This window comes from Meles meles, chromosome 7, assembly GCF_922984935.1.
Source record: "Meles meles chromosome 7, mMelMel3.1 paternal haplotype, whole genome shotgun sequence".
NCBI classification, from domain to species: Eukaryota; Metazoa; Chordata; class Mammalia; order Carnivora; family Mustelidae; genus Meles; species Meles meles.
Genome location: NC_060072.1, coordinates 145,521,974 through 145,536,687, shown reverse-complemented (window position 1 = coordinate 145,536,687; position 14,714 = coordinate 145,521,974). Strand labels below are relative to the sequence as shown.

At 56.1% G+C, this 14,714-nt stretch overlaps 1 protein-coding gene across 6 annotated transcripts; it reads right to left on the bottom strand.

The window, feature by feature from the left end:
• Positions 1–4,229: 4,229 nt before the first annotated feature.
• On the bottom strand, positions 4,230–14,603 carry ANKRD16 (ankyrin repeat domain 16). 6 transcript variants are annotated; one of them, XR_006819561.1, is made up of 9 exons: positions 13,747–14,603; positions 11,396–11,616; positions 9,901–9,943; positions 8,995–9,168; positions 7,348–7,459; positions 6,878–7,039; positions 6,595–6,734; positions 6,276–6,469; positions 5,967–6,045 (listed from the first exon to the last, which is right to left on the bottom strand). XR_006819561.1 is itself a non-coding variant. In XM_046011019.1 (8 exons), the coding sequence occupies exons 1-8, from the start codon at positions 14,064–14,066 to the stop codon at positions 4,703–4,705; spliced, it is 1,269 nt and encodes a 422-aa protein (XP_045866975.1). In that variant the 5' UTR covers positions 14,067–14,603; the 3' UTR covers positions 4,230–4,702. The 6 variants fall into 6 exon arrangements, 4 of the variants coding, with proteins under 4 accessions (XP_045866975.1, XP_045866976.1, XP_045866977.1 ...); XM_046011019.1 differs by lacking the exons at positions 6,276–6,469; positions 6,595–6,734 and adding an exon at positions 4,230–4,860; XR_006819562.1 differs by lacking the exon at positions 6,276–6,469.
• Positions 14,604–14,714: the final 111 nt, after the last annotated feature.

Here is a 14,714-nt window from a genome sequence, read left to right as displayed (position 1 = left end):
CCCTGGACACAGAGCCTACACCTCACCCAGGCGCCGTGGGCCGGCGCTTGTCACCGCCACACCTCACCTGAGCTTGCGCGATGTCCTCTCGCCAGGCTCTTGCCCCCAGCTGGCATTCTGAACGGTCCCGGTCCAGCTCAGGCAGGTTGCATCCCTCCGCGGCTCACACCCTCCTGTGGCTTCCTCCTTCTTGCTCAGAGTTAAATGGTCCCGAGCGGCCCGGATGCCCGGCTCTCTGATGCCGGCACAGCTGGTGCTGTCCCGTCCTCCCTGCGCGTGGAGGGCACGCGGTCTCGCACGCTGGTCTCCCTGCCCCCGCAGCGTCCTCCCCAGAGGGCCACGCACTTTGCTCAGGGTCCCCCATGTGGCCCCCACATGGCCCCTGCCATTTCCTGCCCCTTCTCTGCTTTATTTTCCTCCCTGGCACTCCCCACTCCCTGACGTTTCGCATCCGTAACTAGTTGCCAGGGTCCAGTCTGTCTGCCCTGCTACAGCGGGCCTCGGAGATTCCAGATGAGTTCCCCAAGCTCACACGCGGTATCAGAATGCATCCGAATCCCGGCAGCCTGATTCTGGCCCGTCCCGCGAACCACGCTCCGCCGTCTCCCTGCCCTGTGAAAATGCCCGGAGCGGGGCAGGAGGGGGTGAACAGCTGTATCCCCAGATGTGGCTTCAGGGGCCCGGGAGCCCCTCACACCGGAGTCCGCAGAGGCAGGTGGCTCATTGCGTGATCCCTCTCCAGGGCTCTTCTCAGGGACGGTCACTGGAACCAAGACTCTGGACGGGCTGTGACCGGCTTCCATCCCGCACACCCAGCAAGTTCTTCCCGCCACAGCTGGGCCCTCACTTCCACCTTGTCCCCTCCGCGTAAGGACCACATTAGCCTCCACGCAGTGACGCCTTCCATACCCCTGCTGGCTCCGGGAAGCAGTTTTGAAAAGTCCATAAATACCCCAACTGTAAGTTAACACCAACACACGTGCTCCACCAACCCCACACCTGCCAAATACTGATGCTACATGAGACACGCACGCAGTTGCCCTGGAAACTTCCCCTCGTCATCCCGTCCTCTTTCTCGTGTGCACCCGATCCTGATCCTGGCATCCTATGCCCTGGGGCTTTCAGGCTCCCTTCCCCTACTTCCCCCCATCCCGCAGAGCCTGGATCCATCAACGAACTCAGCCCTTATCTGAGCCTGAAACACTGGGGTCTCACCCTTTCGGAGAGAACCTGTGCTGCTCAACGGTCTTCCTACCTTTCCTTTCTTGTCAAGAGTGAGGCCTGCTTGGACCCAGAAGTCCCCTGTCCCCACTGGCCCCTCCGACTCCCAGCCCCACACGGCCCTGACCTGGGATCAGACCTGAGCTGTTGTCAGTTCTGATGCTCCTGCCTTTGCTCCTGCCGAGTCCAAGGGCTGCACTGATGTCCCAGTTCTGCTCTTACCAAAGCAAAACAACAATGACAGCGTCAGAATAAATACGGCAGCAACACCGAGAAGCGTTAGTGATGAAAATAAAAGGTGTGCAGAGTTTCGCAGAGTGTTAGCATTTCCGTTGACATAGAGTTAGGGGAGACCGTGCACTGCGTCACCTCCGACATACAGTTACCGGCAGGAGGAAATAAGGGTTATCTCTGGGCGGTGGGAAATAGGTGATTTCTGTTTCTCCTTCACTACTGGTACCTTTGGCCGGCCTTGCCGGCAGGCCGGACCCACCCGCTCTCAGGTCTGCCCCCTGCCGGCGGCCTCCAGCAGTGCAGGGCAGAGTGAGAATCAAGATGCGGGGCACCTGAGATCCTTCACAGAATTCTCCCATTTTTGGCCTGACTTGTGTAATTTCTTTTGTCTTGAGATCTCCTTTTTATTTTGTCTTGTGAATATTTTCTTGCATATTTCTTCCCAGTGATATGTTAGGCTGTGGCTATTTTCAAATGATTACAATTTTTACTTATTTCTATCTCCTTCCAGAGGCTTCTGCCCCGATCGGTCTTAGGAAAAGACCCTCACTGTGGGTCAGGGGGGCGTGCAGGACCAGTCAACAGCCCTTGAGGAGATGGACGGGGAAACATGCCAGTGGTCAGCGCCCTGGTCACCTTGGTGAGAGCTCTAGGACAGCTGTGTAGGGGATGAGGTCGAGGAGGACGGGGCCAGGGGGCAGGGGGCACCGTCAGGAGGCTATTGGTCTGGATGATGGCTGGAGGGCTTGAACCTGGGACATCAACGTAGTGGTCAATCAGGTTCATGTACAAGCAGCTTACGGAGAAAGTCGGTTTGGGATAAACTGGGTGTGGGAAGGCCTAGAATGGGCCAGGGTCATAGCGGGGTGAGGAGTGTCCCCACAGAGGTGGGCCCCAGAACAGACCAGACGGCCAGGGACCACACAAGCAGGGGCACCCCAGCTTACAGGAAAAGACAGAAAAACCCAGGTGTGTGTTATCGGCCGTGGCAGGGGCGGGGCTTCCGGAGGGCAGGAGGGATTCAGACCAACAGTCCCACGGAAGCGAAGGGACCGTAACCGAGGGCTACAGGTAAGCTGCCCCACCTGTCGGGTAGCAAGGCCCGGTCACCCCGCAAGCGGCAGCGTGTGTGACTTGGGGCTGGTGCACAAGTCTGGCGGAGAAAGGGTGCCCGAGGTGGAGTCGAAATGGGGTGGGGAGGGCACAGAGAAAGCGTGTGGGTCCAGCACTCAGCACCGCGTCCAGGACACAGCACGTGCTCCAGAAATACGAACCCCCACTCACGCATCGACCACATACTAACTTAAACCCCGCTCCGTGTCCGGCACCGTCTGGGCGGTGTAGACAGCGAGTGAACGAGGGAGACAAAGTCCCGCCCCGGAGCTCACGCTCCTGTCGCGCAGACAGAGGAAACGAAGAGCAGGACCCTAACGTGTGGTTGGTAAATGCTAACAAGGAGAAAACAGGCAGGGACGGGGGAGGGGGGTTGTCAGGGTTTCAGATCGGGTGGCCTGGCGGGGCCTCCCCAGAAGCGGACTCAAGCTCCCACAATTCGGAAGTGAGGGTGCAACTTGCTCCTGGCGCGGTGACCCCCAAGGGCAGGCTGCTCCTAAACTGTCCCTGTCCCCTTCGCCACAATCAACACCACTGGCGTCGACACTGTGGTCCCTGGTCCTCCAGAAGCTTCAGCAGCCACGGTCTACACCACAGAATGGAGTCGGGAACGTGTGGGGAGGGAAAGCGCGGCCTCATGCTGGTTCGTGGGGCGGACTCGCAGCGGCAGGCGTGAGGGGACCCCGCTCAAGCCGCCGCGATGGGAAGCTGCGTGCGAGTGTGAGCGGGGAGGGCGGCCGGCGTCCCCGCTGCCCCTCTGTTCCCACCGCGGGTAGCAGGACCGTCTTCAGATCCAAAGGGCAGCGACACGGGGTATCTCCAAAGCAGCAGGAACCAAAGCTCGGACTGGCGTGGGTCACACCGGACGCCACCCAGAGGTCATGAGACAGATGACACCAGCAAGTGTTGGCTGTCGCACTGGGAACCAACCCGTGCTGTCCGCGATGAGGGAGAACTGGAAAGTCTGGCTCCTTCCCCCACCCAGCACAACGCTCAGGCTGGGCCAGGGTGCAGTCAGTCCTGACCGGCTCACGACCAGCAGAAGATCGAGTCTGGCCTGTGACCGACGCGTGTCATTTCCTAAGACCAACCTGGACTAAACTATTCTTTGTGACCCAGAGAAGATGGTTTTCATCACTTCCCCCCAAAAGGAAAAAGGAAAAGAATCTGAAGGTCTAAGCATGCAGCCTCCCTTCGATCTGTTTAAACTGCTCCAGAGCTTTCAGTTACAAAGTCAAGTGTCCTCAACACGCCCAGGCCGCAGTGGGCAGGGGCTTCGGATGGGAAGTGCGGCCGGCGCTTGCAGAACAAACACCGTTCTTCCACTGGGAATCTCACCGCTGCATCTCCTAGGTGTGTTCATTATCTGACGATAGCCGAGGCAGAACCACCAAGTAAAAGTAACCTCGAGATTAAAACATAGCCCAGGGGCACCTGGGTGGCTCTGTGGGCTAAAGCCTCTGCCTTCCGCTCAGGTCATGGTCTCAGGGTCCTGGGATCCAGCCCCACATCGGGCTCTCTGCTCAGTGGGGAGCCTGCCTCCCCCCCCCCCCCCCGCCTGCTTCTCTGCCTGCTTGTGATCTCTCTCTGTCAAATAAATAAATAAAATCTTTAAAAAACAAAACAAGACAAAACAAAAAATATAGCTTAACCAGCAGCGCTTAGAAGGTACAAATATTTCCATTATTTCCTTGCATATGTCTGGGCAGGCATCCCTTTCAGGCTACAAAACCAGAGTGAAACCATTGTAATGAGCCAAGAAGCAGCAAGGAAGGAAGGAAGCAGCAGGCCAGCTATGTTTCCGTTCCTGGTACCATGAACATCCTCCGCTTGCCTCCCCCAACGATGCTACTCACAAAACACATGACATGTTTACGTGAACTCATACTGTTACACAGTATGAGTCACACGGGCCACCTGCTTCCCGGAGGGCTCCAGACACCGACTCCAAGAATATCCCCTAACTCCCCTCAAAGGGCAGAAAAAGCCAAATCCGGATCACGAAAAGGCTCCGCGTGCGGGTCACCGGGCTCGGGAGCCGGCGTCCTCATGGCCCGCTGGCTGGCTGGGGATCCTGACGATGGCAGCAGCAGGACGAGGTCACCATGCCTGTCGTCCTCGCTCAGAAGCACCCTCAGAACGCGGGGCAACGGTCGAAGCACTGGAGGACATCTGCACGGCAAGCCAGCTGCCGAGCCAGGGCACCCGAGGCGTCCGGAGAGTCGCTCAGCCCGGACCGCAGCAGGAGCCTGACACAGACCGCATGCTGGCCGGCGCAGGCCAGGTGCAGGGCTGCGGGGACACAGAAGCCACACGGACTTGGAGCAGGATCCTGCAGCGGCGCCCGCCTGGCGAGCGCCTACAACCCCAAACCAATACTCCCACGTTTCCGCAATTCCTCCCCGTGCCCTTGCCTCTATGGGATCAGAGCATTTTCCTTTTTAACCTGACTGGGTTGGAAATGGCTTTAAAAATATCAACCAATGAGAGAATGTAAGAGATTTTTGTCTAAAGCAATGAAGCAAGTTCATGAACAGGCAACTTTAAATGGCCCAGAAACCATTTTAAAGGTTTTGTGAATTCTCTGCGTCAGTAAAAATATGGCCATGAGTGAGAATGACGTGATGAACAGACAAATGGACACTTCCTCCTCTTTGGGAACCAGGGCTCCAGGTTCCTGGGGCTGCAAAGCCTAGGATCCTGCGTCCTACAGACAGACTCGTGTCCCTGGACGTAGGGACCATCCTTCCAGCCTCGGACAGGGCTCCTGAGCATTGCAGAGATGCTTGCCAGACGCCGTGCTGCACACAACGTTTGCAGAGGCTTATTCTAACCCGAGTCTAAAGAATTAGCTCTGAAAATCTTTCTGGGCCTCACGTTTAAAAAGTTATAGTGGGGCAGCTGGGCGGCTGAGTTGGTTAAGCGTCTGCCTTCTGCCCCGGTCATGATCTCAGAGTTCTGGGATCGAGCCCCCCGTTGGGCTCACTGCTCAGTGGGGAATCTGCTCGGATTCTCTCTCCCTCTGGAAACTCCCACCACCTAAAATACATAAATAAATCTTAAAAAGAAATCACAGTGATTCTAGTTTTCAAACGCATTCCAAGGAGAGACGGCCTCGGGAGAATCTGAACTAGGGGCCACTGAATCCACCAGCCAGTGCTTCCAGGAGCACACGTGGTCATGGTGCAAAGTGGTCAGAAGAGCAGCGACCAGCGGCAGCCCCTGCCACTGCCATGGCAACAGCAACACTTCCAGAGCTTTGCAAACGTGTTGTTTCAAAGACGGGCTGCCGAGCTGCTAGAGGAATCGTCTGAAGCCAGTGTTTTCCACATCCAAGTCCTTGCATCGTTTACATCCATACTAGTCACTCCCCAGCCACACGGGACACGAAGCTGTACCTGATCGCTTCCTTTCGTCTCTGGAGTTGATGTCGGCACCCAAGGACAGGAGCTCCTGGACTGTGCTCACGTGTCCTTCCTGAGGGTGAGATACACTTGTTACCCTGGGACGAGGACACCAACGAGCCCTTCAACACCAAGTAATGCGTGTCAGGTACTTTTTCTAAGATACTCAGCTGCTACAATGGAATTATCACACCTACAGGAAGACCCACATGGCTCTCAGGTGCGAGTGTAAACTGTTAAACCCAGATTTTGGGGACATGTGGTTATGAAAACGCAGAGGATCTACTCCGTAGGCCAAATTACCGATGACCACAGTCGGCAGCAGACATCTCGAATTATATGGAACACGTGCTTCTAGAATCTCTCCCAGCAAACATGCTCTTTGCTGGAATTTCAAAGCGAAGATAAACAGGGAGACCGTGACTCATCCTGGACGCTCGTCACAGCACACATCACAGCACGTGTCATCTGACAGGACTGCCACCCAACCGGCCAGGCTGCGAGGACCGGAGAGACAGGGAATCACAGCTGTGAATCCCATCCATTCCCCCATGGCCTCCGCCAGGTGTGGGGCCCCTCATCTCTCCACTGCCTTCCTGGGGGACAGGAGAGTGTCACTCACAGGGAAATAACTATTCCTGCTGCTGGGAAAGCCAGTCGGGGCAGCCAGTGCGGCTGAAGATGACCCACCAAACGCTCCTAACGCTCGAAGCTGGGCTGTAAGCAGCGAGTGTCTGCGGCCGAAATGCTCCCTTCTGGAATCTAGTGTAAGGACAGAGCAGCAGGACTCTACGTGGGGGATTCTTAGGGCTGCAAACAACGTCATTCCTGAACACGGAACAAGGGCGCGTGCAAACTAAAGCCGGCACATCGCGCGGAGGGAAGGTCTTCCCGGAGAGACAAACCTTAGCGGCGAAATGCAGCGGCGTCAGGCGGCTGGGTGTGGCCCGGGCATCCACATCGGCGCCCAGCTCGGACACCAGGAAGTGGAGGGCTTCGTTCTGCCCAGTGACGGCTGCCCTGTGGATGGCCTGCATCCCCAGGGCATCCCGCGTGGCCCAGCAAGCCTGGAGGGCCGGGGAGAGGAGGCCAGGTGTGAGGAGTGGGGACCTTCCAGCGGAGCCCCACGGCCTCTCTGGCCAATTGTGGAGGATGCCACGCTCTGGCCACGGCACCCTTGGCGGGCAGCCAGCAGTCACTCCTGCGGACCAGCAGGGCCCTCCTCCTTCTCCAATTGCTCCCCGCGCACCACACACGGGACCCTCGCAGGGGCCCCAGACAAGGACGTCTGCCCCCTCCTCGCCCACCGTTGACAGTGACCCCACATTGGCGGTGCTCCCTGATCTGAGACCCTCGGGAAGGGCCGTTTCTGTACCTTGTGCTGTTCGAGCAGCAGCCTGGCCACGGCCGTGTGGCCGCACTGAATCGCGTCCATGAAGGGTGTGCAGCCGCACCTGTCCGCACCGTCGGCTTCGTACAGGCACCTGCCGCGTGAACCCAAAGCGGCGGGTCAGACGGGTCCCTGCTGCACACACGTGCCGCGGAGACCGGAGTGCGGTCCCTGTCTCCCCAACTCAGCCTCTCCTTGGACTTCCTCACCCCGCTTATGGGCATCATCTCCCCCTTGTGACCGGTCGGTCACCCAAATGTCAGCTCTGAGTCCCCTTCTCCCACGGTGGCTCCCGCCTTGCTAACCCTCCTCACAGCCACCAGACCACCATGGGTATGGCCAGTCCTCCCTGAAACCTTTTATCTCCCAGTCGCAGAGAAAAATCGAAACCCTCACGACCCTGGGGTCAGATAACGCGGCATCTACTTGTCTCCCCACACTCCTCTGGGCCACCTGCCTCCTTCCCGGTCCCTTCCCTCCCTCCCACCTCCTTCCCAGTCCTGCCTTCCCACCGTCTCAGTCCTACCCCGCACCTGCCCACCTTCATCTTGATCCTGCCTCTTTCTTTCCCTACCTACTCCGCTGTCCTGTCCTTCCTGTTCTTCCCTGTCCCTTTCCCTACTTCAGCCTCCAGTGGAACCGCCTTCTGTTCCTGCCTTCTTCACAGTTACCCGTCCTGCCATCTCCCGCCATCTCCCTGGTCATCTTCTCAGTGCCAACTCCACGTGGACCTGCCTTCTTCCGTTCTACCTCCTCTGCGAGCCTATCTGTCCTACTTCCTTCTTGGTCCTGCCTCCTACCTGACCTACCTTCTGCCTTTCCTACCTCTCCTCTCTTCTTCTGTTCTTACCTTCAGGGTCCAATCCATTGTACCTTCTGGGCCCTTCTTCCCACCCGTTCTACCCTCTTTTTGCTCATTATCATCTCCTCCAGCTTCCCAGTTGTTTGCTGCCCTTGCATGTGCTGATCCTCTCTGCTTGGAGCACTGGTTCCTTTTTTTTTTTTTTTTTAAAGATTATTTATTTGACACAGACAGAGATCACAAGTAAGCAGAGAGGTAGGCAGAGAGGCAGGAAAAGAGAGAGAGGAGGAAGCAGGCTCCGTACTGAGCAGAGAGTCCGATGCGGGGCTCGATCCCGGGACCCTGGGATCATGACCTGAGCCGAAGGCAGAGGCTTAACCCACTGAGCGACCCAGGCGCCCCTGGTTCCCCCTTCTTCCCTTCAGTTACAGCTTCGCTGTGACCTCACGGAGGCCTGTCTTCGCTCCACCCGCCGCAGGACCTTTGCTACCTCACAGCACTGCGTGAAGTCCCTTCTCTTCTCCGACTCAGCATCTGCTCAGATCATCTCGTCCACTCTCGTGCGTTCAGTCGTCATTTCTAGGTCGATGATGCCCGCATTTGCTTCCCAGCTCATACCCCTCCTGTGGGCTCTGGATCTTGTCTGCAGCTGGGCACTCGGTGTCTCTACGTGGGTGCCTCGCGTCCGAAAGTGAAATGATCCTTCTCCCGGCAAACCAGCTCCTCCTCCAGAGCTCTCTCTCCCACAAATGGCACCAGCGCCATCCCTAGCTGCTCATCGAGAAGCCTGTCATCCTTGACATCTCTTCCCTCATTCCCGTGATCAAATGAATCTATTGATTCCATTTCTTAAGGACCTCTGCATCCTTCTCTTCACCCCGACAGTCGGTGTCTTAGCCCAGCTACCGTCAACTTCCCTCCTGGTGAACTGCGGCGGCCTCCCGACGTTCGCGGCACCCACTCCTGCTCCCCCCAATCCACTCTCTTTTCCGACCAGAGGATCTCTGAAAAATGCAAACTTCTTTTTACTGTCCGCCCTCCACTCTGCTTAAAACCCTTCCGTGGCATGGCATACTCTCCATAAAACCTGAAGTCCTCGCATCGTCCAGGTCCGCCCTCCGTCGGCCTTTGCTCACGGCGCCCTGTTCGCCCTGTTGCTCCGGAGGCGCCCGCACACAGGGACCTGTCAGTTTGCTACAGCACCAGGCGTTCCCTTGGCTCCGAGCATTCACGGGGACTGTCACCTCTGTCTGGAATGGGGACCTGCCTCGCCCTCTCAGCCTCCTTCAGACCATAGCTTGACTATCCCAGGGGTCAAGATTCCTCCCTCCCAGTCAAGTTGGGTCATCCCGGCATATGTTCCTGGAGGGAGCCCGTGACTCCTTGTTCTCCTCGGGCTCGCAGGGTGTGAACAGTGACTCCCGTCTGCCAGTGCGTGAGCTCCACGAGGGGACCGTGCCAGCCAGCCTCTCCTGCAGCCCGTGCATCTGGCACAGTGCTTAGTGGGTGCTGAGCATATGAAAACTGGCCGCACGAGCAGATACACGGGTGATTTTTTTCTTTTCTCACGTTACTGAGTGATTTTTGTTTTATATTCTTTGAGTTATGGCCTTTGTTTATCTCTCTTTGGGTGCCTGACTTTCTTTCTGAGCTATTTTTCTGAGTTTTTCCTGTAGCATCAACATTAACTGTCACAATTAGTAAATCCTTCCCTCCATTTGCTGTTTTGTTCTTACCTCTGGAGAAGCACCTTCACCGCGTCTAAATGGCCATGCATCGCTGGGAGAAGAGAGCGGACAGTCAGAGCGTTCAGTGCAGGTATAAAACTACTCTTTCCGCCTCTCTCTGCCCCAGCCTTTTAGCTAGGACTTATGGGAAACAGTAATTCAATCAGGGACACTGTTACCACCCCAGAAAAATAAAAATTTAGCTAGGACTTATGGGAAACAGTAATTCAATCAGGGACACTGTTACCATCCCAGAAAAATAAAAATTTAGCTAGGTAACTGGTAACGACGATGTTTTCACTTAACAGGCACTTAGCCAACACTCGACTATCTTGTCTTTGTGAGCACGTCCATGGCGAATTCTCAGTCCTAAACTTTCCCCCACCGTTGTGCTGCAAATCCTTAGGGCTGGTCAGTTTTTGCCCAGGAAATGTAAAACATATTAATAATGATCTGACAAAATAAGCAGGAATATAATTCTCTTACTAAAAAGAACAACACTCAGTAATAAAGATTTCAACTATCTGTTCTCCACTCTCTTCTGTGAATGGCTAGGGGCTGATCATTTCTGGGGGAACTGGTCAAACAATTCGTAGCAGAGAAAATTTCTTCTACTTACCCGTCAAGATTTAAAAAGAATTCCTTGGTCCCTAACTGCTCCCTGAAGCTACAATATTTCCTAAACTGTATCATATCACAGGTACTGATGCTTTGAGAAACCAAGGCCCTGTGCTCTAATTCAACGTACTACCCAGAAGGCTACAGATCATTTTTTATATTTCTTGACCTGGACTCTTGAGGTCTTTAACATCTGTGTTGTCTTCCATCACAGCACTTTCTGCTTTCCATGAGTTTAAAATGATCTATGACTAGATAATTCAGATTTAAGGATAGTTATATCCCACATTTTTATTGACGTCATCAGTAGATAAGTCAAAGACACTCAGGCAGGTACTCAATTACAAGTTCCTAGATTTATTTAAATGGATTAGCACTGTGGTAGGTATCGGTGAGGATATAGGGAAAGACTGTCTCTTTTCCTCCTGCGGCTAGCAGTGACAACGTAAACATGATCCTGAAAATAGCCAGACCTGTTTGTTCTGTGCTCAGTGTGCCAAGGGACTGAGATACATTGTGTTCCTTAACCTCTACAGCAACCCCGCGACTTGGGCATCTTTACCATCATTATTTTGGGGATGAGGAAATTTGCTTAAGTGACTAAGTCCCTTGCCCAAGGTCAAAGACAGTGAAGAACAGAATGAACTTTCCAACAAATTGGGGCAGACAGGACAGATACACACGAATACGAGAAATATGGGCCACGTTCCATCAGCCGCAGGAACAAGCTCTGTGCCGAAATACCCCAAAGCTGCTCTTATTCCTGGCCGGCTAGTTCGCAGACCCCTGCAGCCCTGTGGGTGCCCCTAACTAGAAGGCATTCTGAGGGCTCGGGGGAGCGGGCTGCGCACCTGTGCCTGCACCCCGGCAGAGCTCCGGGCCATACCTGCTGTGTGCAGCGGCGTTCTCCCGATTTTGCTCTCCGTCTCCCAGGCGGCGGGGCAAACGGAGAGCAGGTACCGGAGGATCCGGGGGTCGCCCTCTCGGCTGGCAATGTGGAGACTGTTCCAGCCGTCTTTGTTCTTCAGAAGTGGGTTGGCGCCATGTTCCACGAGGTCCTGGATCACCTCCAAATTCTTCCTTGTGCAGGCCATCATCAAAGGAGTCCTAAGGTCAATCAGGACACACAGTCAGATGGAAGGGCATTTGAGATATTACAAGTGCGCGGCTGGGTGTGCAGAAAGGCACATGCCCTTGGCGGAGGTGGAAAACCTAGAGGACTCGGGTCTGAGAAGCAGGAAATCTGTGTTGAGTGGCAATTTTTCTGGCCACCTTGATGCTCTTGGAGAAATAAGAAAGGGAAAACAATTAGGATGTGGGCGTGCCTGCAGGAGGGGATTACTGAGGAGGCAAACCTCCTTCCGGACGAGTTTAAACTATGGGACCAAACTGAGACAAAGAGACAAACTGAGTTAATCAAAACCATGGATAGTTTGTCTTGAATAATATATTTTTTAAAAGATTTAATTTATTTATTTGGGAGAAAGAGAGAGAGAGCACAAGCAGGAGGAGGGGCAGAGGGAGAAGCAGGCTCCCCGCTAAGCAGGGAGCCCAATGCGGGGCTCCATCCCAGGACCCTGGGAACATGACCTGGGCGGAAGGCAGACGCTTCACCGGCTGAGCCCCCAGGTGTCCCGACTCGAATAATACCTGTGTAAAAGGTACTCTGCTGGACCTACTCCATTCACTTTAATCAGTAATTGTTTATTAATTAAATTGTGCTGAAAAAGGCTAAAGAAGAACATTGTGTTTACCCACGAGGAGCACACTTTGGCGACACAAACGGAACAGTGTGATTACCATAAGTTTCTGAACTGACTTGTGTCCACAATTACAGGAATAAACTACATTAATATCAAGGAAAGTGGCTCTAGCTTTCCTCTTTTCATAAATGATCTCGGGTGAGGCATTTCTATACCATGAGCTTCTGGTTTCTCATCTGCAAAACATGGGAGACATCACTCTGGGAAAGCAAGGGCAGGTCTTATTTACCTCCTGATTCCTAGGGTTAGGACCCGTGTCAGGCACACAGCAGGAACTCACTATACCTAGGAGACCTCACAGGCCACATCTAGGATCTATCCTCTAAGATTGCTATGATATTAATTAATTGCCCATACTTTTGGGGGGGGAGGGGACGTAGTAATGAGAGTGAATGTGAAATTAAGAGAGAGAAACTCAGATAAATGAAGGCTGGAACCTTCCAGCAGTATTTCACAGAAGGAATAAATCCTGAGCAAGGCAGGGTGATTGAAAAAGCAGGGAAGGTATTGCAGAAAGCCAGAAAGGTGAGAACGGGCAAAAATATCTCACTGCAATCACACCTCTGACATACATACTCCAATGAATGTTGCCTCTTTAATGGTTTTTTTGCGGAGAGGCCTGTCCCCTAGCCACAGAATTGTTCTGAGGCCTGTATGAGGTCTTACATCTCTTGGAATGGTCTTTAGACCAGTTTGCCAGCAGCAGAAGAAAACCAGTCTTGTCCTCAATCAAGCGTGCTGAGCCCCCATCCCAGCGGGCAAGATAGCACGTTACTTAGCTACCGGTCTAGCCGCTGGGGTTCACAGTGACATCAGACCAGAAATCACCTGCAGGAGGAACGTCATTACGTTATGACTCTTAGGATGTTCATCACTTCCAGGAGCCCCACACAGTGGTACTGGAAATGATGGCGGTCTAACAAAGTGCAGTTGGTTTGCGTGATGGTAACCGCGGAACGTCTTGTCTGTGGACGTGCTCACGCAAGGCTATTGGTGAGATAAAACCACACACACACCCTGTAAGCGGTAAATAGTGGCGATGTCAGTTCCTTGTCTTGGCACTGCACTGTAGCTGTGTGAGACGGTAACTTTAGGGGAGACTGAGGGAAGGGCACACGGGGCTTCCCTGAACATTTCTTTGCAACCTTCTGTGAGCCTCTGTTCCAGAGGGACAAGTGAGAACAATGCTACTGGTGGAGTCATGACCCAGCCCAGCGCGGCTCGAGCTGCAGGCGGCACAGACGATTCAGGGTTCGATGGTGTTCCAGACTGTTCCGTAAAGGGAAAGAAAGGGTTTGGAACAGGACTGCGAACAGTTAACCCCGCAAGGGTACCCCGCTGTTCGCAGAGGCTGATCTGTCCTCCAGGGCGAGGTTCAGACACTCCGGTGTCAAGGCGGAAAAGTCCACGGGGATCCGTGACTCTGCGGGGAACGGGGTTGGGGGGGGGGTCTTTCGGGACCCCGGCCACCTACCAGTCGGCTTTCTTGAGGCAGTCGACCGCGGCTCCTCTGCCCAGCAGGTAGAGCACGCAGTCCCGGTGGCCCTGCGAGGCGGCCTCGTGCAGCGGCCGCTTGTAGTCTCGGTTGGCGGCCTCGATGTCCATGTCCCAGGTCTCCACCAGATAGGCCAGCACGTCCCGGTGCCCGTGGCGGGCGGCGCAGTGCAGGAGGGTGTCCCCGGCGGGCCCCGCGCAGCCCGCGCGCCCGGCTCCCCGCAGCTCCTCCCGAAGGGCGCACAGTCGGCCTTCCTGCACCAGCCGGTACAGCCGCCGCGGGTCCCCGTGCGCAGCCATGGGCGCGGGCGCGGGCGGGGGAGGCGGGGGCGTGCGGGCCGCCAGCCCTGCCCCCCGCGGCCCCCGGGACGCCCCGACCCCTGCGGCCCCGTGCGGGGGCGGCCCTGCAGCGCACGACTCGCCTCGCGGGGCGGGCCCGGCCGTGCTCACGCGCCCCAGGCTCGTTCGCAGGCGGCCGCCCGTCCCGGCTGCATCTGGGGGCGCCACACCAGGGGTGAGGGGTGCTGCCGCCCGGCCTGCCCCGGGCCGCGTCCGCTCGCGCGGTTGCACAGCCCGCCCGGCCCCGACAGACGCCCGCCGCGGGGAGGACGAGGAGGGGGAGCCGGCGCCGGGCTGCACCCGAGTGGGGCCGGGACCGCCGCCCTCAAGTCTCCGGGCAGCCGCCGGCCCTCAGGGAGGGGGTGGGGCCCCGCGCGTCCCCACCCTCCGCCCCTCCCTCGCCCAACCTCCGCCGGCCCCCTCCGCCCCGCCGCGACCCCTCCTCGGGTCCGCGGGAGCTCGGAGGAACTCTGGGAAAGTTTCCACTCGCCTCCTCGGCCCCAGCGGAAGCTCGGGCGGGGCGGGGCCCGCTGGCGGTAGCCGCGCCCCCTGGGCGAGCGCGTTCCTATTGGTGGCTGAAGAAGTCCGTCAGCACGCCCCCTCCGCGTG

Excerpts from the sequence above, each read along its gene's own strand:
- ANKRD16 (XM_046011019.1), bottom strand. The coding sequence starts at position 14,066 with ATGGCTGCGCACGGGGACCCGCGGCGGCTGTACCGGCTGGTGCAGGAA. Across the intron at positions 11,617-13,746 it reads TGCCTCAAGAAAGCCGACTG|GACTCCTTTGATGATGGCCT; the intron begins GTAGGTGGCCGG and ends GATTGACCTTAG. Across the intron at positions 4,861-5,966 it reads AGACGAAAGGAAGCGATCAG|CCCTGCACCTGGCCTGCGCC; the intron begins GTACAGCTTCGT and ends GTGTCCCCGCAG.